At 38.3% G+C, this 9,124-nt stretch overlaps 1 protein-coding gene across 2 annotated transcripts in view; it reads left to right on the forward strand.

Annotated features, from left to right (window-relative positions):
- The window catches only part of cdk18 (cyclin dependent kinase 18), a 58,806-nt gene extending 50,404 nt beyond the window's left edge, over positions 1–8,402 (forward strand). For both annotated transcript variants that reach the window (XM_051948505.1, XM_022211816.2), the window contains exons 13-16: positions 1,278–1,320; positions 1,405–1,495; positions 3,010–3,087; positions 3,597–8,402. In XM_051948505.1, the coding sequence (XP_051804465.1) occupies positions 1,278–1,320; positions 1,405–1,495; positions 3,010–3,087; positions 3,597–3,631 (247 nt within the window). In that variant the 3' untranslated portion in view covers positions 3,632–8,402. The remainder of the gene's footprint in view (positions 1–1,277; positions 1,321–1,404; positions 1,496–3,009; positions 3,088–3,596) is intronic.
- Positions 8,403–9,124: the final 722 nt, after the last annotated feature.

Here is a 9,124-nt window from a genome sequence, read left to right on the forward strand (position 1 = left end):
CTGTCAGGAATTACTTCTTGGTTAAAGCAGTTGCTAACATTTTAAGGAATTTAACACATCTGCATTTTCTAAAGTTTCTCTCCAGCTTTCAAACACTTTACAAAACTATGATTTAGTGTGTTTGACGCAATGATTTGGAAAACTGAAATGCAGACTTACAAGCAGCCTGGGTAGAACATGTGCCATCAGGTAAATAATCTTAAAACTCTGCAAGACTTACTATACAGTCAGAACTAGAAATTAATCAAATCCCAAATTTCCTAATCTAAGCAACCACAGTTTATCCTTATGCTTTGAATGCAAACCATAGATGTGTAATGTAGCACAAATATGTGGTATATCGCAGAAATGTTTATTACATTTAAGTACCAAAACAACTTGGTTAGGTTTAGGGATAGATTAGGATTTGGGTCAAAATAGAGGAGCTTCATCATCATAGTAACAAACCTTGGTCAAAAATGATCTTGGCATTGTTTGTCAGGGATACACAAATACACATGTGGGAAAGGTTTTGGGAAACACATTTTAAAAGTAATGTTTACAATTTTAAACAGGTAAAATACTGTGAAGTGTTTTATTGACCCAAATGTCCACCCCGACCTCCCACCTATGTGGAGTTTGTGGCTCTGAAGGCATCGCCTCACTTCCTCCTTTGCACCTGTCACCATCACTGTGGCCACCAGATGGCAGTGATGCTTTTTTTTTTTGCAATTCCTTTGCAACTCTGGGAGGCACAAGAGGATACCTTTGAAAATTTAAAAAAATAAAAATAAAAATCCAGGGAGTCTTCATTTTAAGTGCAATTAATATTTTAAACCCATGAAACTGAACCATCTATGTATGTATGTATGTATGTATGTATGCATGTATGTATGCATGTATGTATGTATGTATGTATGTATGTATGTATAGATAGATAGATAGATAGATATCATGATTAAACCTTTAAGAACTTTATTTTTATGTCATGCAGTAATACGTTTTATACTTCGGTGGTATTTTGTCATGTATTAAGTCATGTATGCTACATGTTCAAATACTGCTTTTATGTTTGTCAGCTAAACATTCCCACTCTAGCAAAATTCTTTTCTGTTAAACTGTACAAGTACATATCTGGTGTTCTCTGGTCCTTGGATTAGCTATATAAAGGAATTATTTCTTTTATTGGACTGAACTTTGCTAATCTGTAACAGCCATATTCATATTTAGATCATATTATGCATAAATCTTTCTAAACGTCTTTCTTGATATCTCAACTTTTCATTTGTTTCTATCAGGTTGGACACAGAGGGGATCGACCTACTGTCTGCTCTGTTGCTGGTATGAAATAAAACCATTGTGACACAGAACTGAACTGTTATTTCAGACATATTGAAAGCAGCTGTTGTTGTGTCCTGATTGCAGTACGACACCAGGAGCAGAATCTCCTCTGAAGCTGCTTTACGTCACCCGTACTTCCTGAGTATGGGGGACAACATCCACAATTTGGGAGACAGTAAGACCCACAACACACACTCACTCTTGCGTTCACAATGTGAGAGCCCCTCAGGTATACTTGAGGTCCACAGGTGTTGCCATCCACTGTGAATGAACCAGTAAAAAGAACTCAAACAACAGTCAATACATGGGACAAACAGCTGGCTATGAAGAGAGAGTGGAGAGTGTGTAATTATAGAAAAGACCAAACAGGAGTACGGTGACACCAGCAAAGACAGTGCCAGACGAAGTTTGTACACGCTGGCTCATTAAGGAGGTTCTGTTTTTTTATAGTGTAGGACAAAGCTAAAAAACTCACACATGGATTTAATGGAATTAACTAACTGCAGTGTCTTAATTATTCCACACTCCTTCCTTCCTCCTCTCACATTTTTGTGTAACTTAGCAGAACACCCTGCAGTTTAATTTTAGACGCTGGCCCATCATGCAGTCGAAATATTTCCCAGCTGTATAAACAAATGATTATGATTTGCCACAACTGATTATTGCAGCACTTTATTAATGCTTCTTTTTGCTTGGGTGTGTTGCTGCTTATGTTACTGACATGCTGGAAAGAGAAGACGGATTAAAATTCAATCTCATCTCCAAAATTGATAGTGGAAGTTGCTGTATTTTTATTTTGGACCCAGCAGATTTTGTCATATTTCCAGAAAACCTGTAATAAGTCTATGAAAATAACTTAAATACTTGATTTTTTTTTTTTTTGGTGACAGCTATGTGTTTTAGTCATTCGATTATAGAAAACTATGGTCTTTACAATTGTGTGTAAACTTTGATTCACGACTGTAGATGGTCCACATACACCACCGTTCAGAAATTTGGAATCACCCACACAATTTCATGTTTTCCATGAAAACTCACACTTTTATTTATGTGTCAACATAATTGCACTTGGGTTTTCTAATCATCATTTAGCCTTTCAACACCGTTAGCTAACACAATGTAGCATTAGAACACAGGAGTGATGGTTGCTGGAAATGTTCCTCTGTACCTCTATGGAGATATTCCATTAAAAATCAGCCGTTTCCAGCTAGAACAGTCATTTAGCACATTAACAATGTCTACACTGTATTTCTGATTCATTTAATGTTATTTTCATTGGGGGGAAAAAAAACTGCTTTTCTTTCAAAAAATAAGGACATTTCGAAGTGAGCCCAAACCTTTGAATGGTAGTGTATGGCAGAAATTCAAAATGCGTTGCAGGTTGGTATTCAGTTATGAAAATTATTACCACATTTGTGTATTTGTTTAAGAACCCTGGAAGTCAAGCTAGAGCCTCAGGAAGTTAGTCATTATTGATAAATTGGGGGGAAAAAAAGAAGAATTTGCCCCAACCAACCAATTTTCATTTGCTGTCCTTGCAGTTGTCATAGAAGGAAAAACAATGGAATCGAATGACATCTTGATATGATGTCATAAGGTGTATGTTTCCTTATCATAGCAACACACTGAGATGGTTTTTTTGTTTTGTCTTTTGTGCTCTAAAATCGTGTTATTTTTTCTTTGTTTTAGCTGCTTCAGTATTTTCCCTCAAAGAGGTGCAGCTCCAGAAGGATCCAGGCCACCGCAGCTCAGTGTTCCAACCTTTAGGTAAGACAACAAGACTGATCTTACTACAAGCTTCTAACTTTAAATAGAATGTGTGGGGCATTACATCTTTTAGTCAGTGTGTTTTTTAATATCACCAATGATATTCAAATATTGAATTTGTTTGTCACATCTCAAGGAATTTCACAGGAAACTTTGATTCTTTAAGTTAACTCCAGTTCTGTTTGACCACAATTTGCAAAATTCTGAAGTGTCTGCTGATGTGTTTTGCTAATTTATTACCGCAAAGAAGAGTCTCAGAGCAAGTGAAATGAAAATGACCAAAGAGCTGTCAGCCATTAAACACTACAACAAAATCTTTTCTACTATGTCTTTCTTTTCAGCTGGATAGGCTCAAAAGAAGCTTTAAGGCCTTTATGAGATTGTTTTACTAGTATAGCATGAAAATGATGAATGTTAAATGGAGAGAAGTCATTGAAAGGAAAAGCCTGAGTCATTGTTTCTTCTCATTTGCACTGACTGTAAACAACAAGCGCCAACTTGAATTTCAGGTCGAGCAAAGAACCGAAGACAGAGCATCTTCTAGAGGCCCCAAAGAGGAGGAGAAGAGCTGCACAAAAAGAAAGAGGAGCTCCACAGTCATCAAGGCCACACAACTCAGCACAACACACCCACCCTCCGTATGCACAGTCCTGCATTTACACACAAATCATGTGCACGCGCTCATTTCCATGGCAGCTGACCACCATGGAGACACACAAAGTTTCTGGAGACTAATTTGTACTGTACTTGAAATGTCGGAGCTGAAATACACTCTTCCTCAACACACACAAACACACACACTCTTGCACACATTTGCACAATCAGCCATACTGCACACGCTGCCGGTACTCCCAGTATAGAGCAGAAGTAAGTACACCCCAGTGTAATGTTGCATAAATGTCAGTCATTCAGAATTGTATCACTTTTCAGTTTCCTCTTACCAACAATAAAAAGCACTCTTAATAAAGAATATATTGAAAATATAGACCCCAAAGTAAAAACACCTATGTTTGCTGTCATACAAATTACAAAATGATTGATACTAAACTGAGTACACCTTTGATTTACAGTCAGCCTAAATGTATGAACATGATTATAAAATGACCTGTAAACGCCAGAATTTTTTCAGTTTTGGACTCATATGTCTACATCATGGGTCCACACATAAGATAAATGCCAGAAGAACTAAAAAATCTGATTGTAAGACTTCACAAACATAGGAAAGCAAGCTAAAAACAGTCGAAACACAGTTGCAGCAGTAATCAGGAGGTCTTGAATGAGCCATAGTACCACACATCTTAGCTGCCAGTGGCCGTCCTATGATTATCATGTTGTCCTCTAGCCTCCATCACATAAGCTCTAGATGTTTGTGGAGAAAACCAAACTGCAGAGAAATAGTATTTTCCTTCTGAGTTCATCCCGACTGAAAAAAGTGTTCAAACCAATAGTAGCAACCAACAAAATGCTTCAAATCTGAGGGATGATTTTACCGCTTGTCATTTTCCTCCGTGGGAGTAATTAACAAAGGTTTAATTTCCCAATTAGCAACAGAAAACCCCATAAACACGTTTTCACAAAGACAGGTGACAGAATTGAGAGACTGTATCGAGTGTCTGAAGCAAAATCAAGTTCATCTTCTGTGATATTATCAGTCGCAGGTCTAAAAGAGTCCAAACATGGCAGCTACATGTGTGCAGCGTCACTAGACAGTCTTGATCTTGTACATACAAAAGCAGTCCAGACATCACAATAGTAGCATCCCACTGTTCATCTGCAGTACCTCTACTCACATGTGACACATGACGCTGAACCTACCACAATAGTTGTGAATATAAACCTCTATAAAAATGGATTCCTGTGGACAGACTTGCCTTGCTACAGTGCCCATGTGTTTCAGCTCGGTGTGGGGCTTCTGTTCCATACAGTGTTAACAGCTGACTTTAACTCCAGTTCTTTGAAGTTGCCTTAGTAAACAGTGCATGATATATATATATATTTTCTTTTGCTTGTGAAGAATCTATATTTGATCTAGTGTCGCCAACGTGTTTAGGAGGCATTTGCTTTGTGTCTGCAAATAACTCACTATGAGTGTATGTGTTTCTTAGTCTCCTATTTGCACAAACCAGAAGTGTCCTCTGAAGCCTGCTCCCTTCCCTTTGTGTCTTTCCTTACGTGGTTCAGAAATATCTAATCACAACCCCATTTATTCATTATTACTTGCCAGTCGACTGGGAAAATATCTCCTACAGGGACTTTCTAGTAGCAATTTGCTCTCAGTAGGAGTCACCGCTACCCGTTATGTTTTGCACACCTGTAAGGTATAGCTCACATGCAGTAAAAATGAACTCTTCTGTCAGTAGATAAGTAGATAGTCCCATGTGACTGTTTTGGGTTTGAGTCCAGAGCCTATGCTTCTGCACCAGACGATAAAAAAATGATTTGCAGACACAAAAGTGATGGGAGCTCGTGGCTAAGCGACACTCTCCTCACTCCTCAATCTGCCCTGACGCCGTCTTCTCCCTCCTCGTCCAGTGTTGCTGCCATCCAGAAGAAATGTCTTGACAGGGGTTGAGGTCACATTAATGAAGGTGTGAGTGAAGTTGTTTATCGAATTCAAGGTGCAATACGAAAGAATCACTAAGAGTCTTAGTGGTAATACTGTAGTGGCTTTTCTTTTGCCGTAGTCTTCTTCCAAATGTGCTGCACTTTAAGATCAGCCGAGACATTGATAAGGAGTTGTGCCAGCATTCTTCATGTACTTGTTTCTCTATATTGATTGATTAAGAAGGTAAATGGTGGACTGGATTTAAAATGTTCCCCTTGGATTTGATATCAAGTACATCTGTGATGATTCATCTTGCTGTAGCTCTTTGAAGATGCCTCCTCAGTTCTGTCTGACTGATGGAGAGAATCCCAAGCAAGACTTTGTATGTTTGTTCACACACTGAGAGTCTTTAAGATCACATGAGGATCTCCATAGGTCAAAACATGACAGTCTTCCTACAGCTAAAGACAGAGGTGAACTTATGTTTTCCACCAGAGGAACTGGGGTCTAAATTTCTGGCAACAGTTGTACACTTCAGACTGTTGCTGCTTGGACAGTAGTACATTCCAAAGGATCTTTAACGTTTTTTGAAGCAATATTATAAACCTGTAATTGTAAACATCTAGTTTTCCTTTTAGTTTGTGTTGGAAATACTGAGTACAGAGCAACACAAGACATTTCAGAGCAGAGTCCAGGCTTTCTTGTCCATTTATGCAGAGGACAACATAAAGAGGCAATTTTGACAGTTTTGTTCTTCAGATAAACTAGTGTCACTAATGTATTTGTGCTGGAGGAATATTTATCCAAAAAGTTTTCTCAACTCTAGTCATCATAGCATTAAAGTCCAGTGCTGGTGAAAGAAAACATTTCAAGAAGACAAGACGTCATCTGAGTTAAAGTGGAGCAATGAGGACTCCATTAAAGACCTGGTTACACTGAAACAAAGCAACTACCTATAAACTGTTGTCTACCAAAAATCCAAAGTGGTTATAGTTGCCTCAGTGGCCACAGTCAAATGTGTCGTGACAAACCCAACATCACAGAAAGACCAACAAACAGGGATGTTGCTGTCATTTTTAGGCACTTTTTCCTCTTTTGGTAGTCTTGCTGTGACCATAACTAAAACTCAGATAACTTTCTAAATAATCAACCAGGAACTTTATTGAAAGTTCAAATCTAGCCTGCTCTCTCAGTCTTTACACCTGGATAATTACCGGATAATGTGGATGTGCTCATCAGATTGTTTGTTTTAGAAAAAATGGTGTACATTGAACCCTCAAAACCAACAGAGTAAAAGTGTGGGGCAATTTAATTTGCCGTTTGACTCGCTATAAATCACTGTGTTCCTTTTAGAACACCATCCTGACACCCCAATTGACAGTAAGACTCAACTGCGTCTTGATTGATTCGATTACACTTCCACAATCAGGCTGCATGCCAAATGCACATCTGAATATTTCAACTGAAGCTTCGTGGAACTAGCCGACATGATTGTTCGTGAAATTAACCTAAACAAATGTTATCTTTCGTATCATCAGGCTAGCTTTATTGACTCCTTGCAGCATGAAACATGTTATGGGCCCAGCACTTCTGCCATGTGACTTTGGGCTGCATTAGACCTTGTGCATCTTGTGTGCAAACATGAATTCATTAATTTAACAAGCCATTTTGTTGACGTGACTGTGAATTAACGGCTTGAATTTGAGTCTGGCTTAACTTTTGCAGCATCACTTAGCGAGCAAAACTCTTCATATCTGCTGTTTACCTAAAGCAGCGGCAGGTATAACCGCTGGTCACCACAACTTCTCAGAGTTTCATTTGTTTTTGCACCTGTTAAGCTAATAGTCAATGTGAATGCCACCAATGATTTACGAGGAACCTTCGCAGCTCTCAATAAGTGAACAACACTACAAAAACTCAAACGTTGGGACATCCAGTCAGTCAGTCAAGGCTGGATAGGTTTGGACGAGTCTGGAAATGGGTTACCAATTTGTTGCCTTCTACGTAGCTTGAATGGACGACTCGATCCACAGACGTACTGGTCATGAGATCCAATAAAAGAGAGACTGGTCATTGAAGATGGAGGTAGAGAAGCTGTAATCAGAGAGCCAGGTGCCTTTAAGCCAAGCACTGAGCCCCTAAACGACACCATCAGGGGGATTTGTTTGTGTACGCGTGAAGAAACAGATGGAAGTGACAGTAAATAAACAGCCGGTGAAAGTTTTTCTACCTCTGCGAGTCGAGAATGATGTTGTGACCATCCAGACCTCTGTTCACCTGTCAATGAGTGAGAGTTCAGATATGAGGAAAGAAATTCAGGGCAAACCTGCAGGGACTTCAGAGGGATGTATAGCCGTGGATGTTACACTACCAACCTTCCCCTCACCCTTCCCTCAGTGACAGAAGTATTACTGTGTGTTTAGTTGTGGTACATGAAGCTATTTTAAATACTGTAATGAAAAAGAAATAATATATATGTATTTTAACAGATGTTTTCATCTTTTTCAGTGAGTTTTACGCTGTTAAAAGGACACAAAAACAATAGAGCACTGTATTTAAAGTAAAAACAAAGAAAAAGAACTGCAGATGTCTAAATGTTTTATAAAAGATAAGTTTAGATTTTGTATGAGATGTGATATTTTGTGTGATTTGTCTACACTGTTATGCGATGAGAAATTGAATGTACTGTGACTGCCAATGGGCATCAAATTGATTGAATAATTAATCAAATAATTATTAAATAAAGTATTGAAATTCTGGATAACCTTTACCTGTCTTTTTTTATTTAGATGATTGATTGTATGATTATGAGCTGACATGTAGTTGAGGAACATCAATAGCAAAGAAAAAGCTGCAGTAACGTAGATGAGCAGAGTAGTGGTGCTATTGGACAGCTTCATGTTAGAACAGGCTGTTGACTGTACAAAAGAAAGTCCACACTTGTTTCCATATGGACGGAGTTCATAATGTAAAAATGCCTTTGGACATACTTTTAAACCACAACAAAACACATGTAGTAGATGTACACTGTTACACACGTGGACAAAATTGTTGGTACCCCTCAGTTAAAGAAGGAAAAACCCACAATTCTCACTGAAATCACTTGAAACTCACAAAAGTAACAATAAATAAAAATTTATTGAAAATTAAATAATCAAAATCAGCCATCACTTTTGAATTGTTGATTAACATAATTATTTAAAAAAACAAACTAATGAAATAGGGCTGGACAAAAATGATGGTACCCATAACTTAATATTTTGTTGCACAACCTTTTGAGGCAATCACTGCAATTAAACGATTTCTGTATTTGTCAATGAGCGTTCTGCAGCTGTCAACAGGTATTTTGGCCCACTCCTCATGAGCAAACAGCTCCAGTTGTCTCAGGTTTGATGGTGTCTTCTCCAAATGGCATGTTTCAGCTCCTTCCACATATGTTCAATGGGATTCAGATCTGGGCTCATAGAAGGCCAATTTAGAATAGTCCAACGC

Source organism: Acanthochromis polyacanthus, chromosome 5 (genome assembly GCF_021347895.1).
Source record: "Acanthochromis polyacanthus isolate Apoly-LR-REF ecotype Palm Island chromosome 5, KAUST_Apoly_ChrSc, whole genome shotgun sequence".
In the NCBI taxonomy this organism is placed as follows: domain Eukaryota; kingdom Metazoa; phylum Chordata; class Actinopteri; family Pomacentridae; genus Acanthochromis; species Acanthochromis polyacanthus.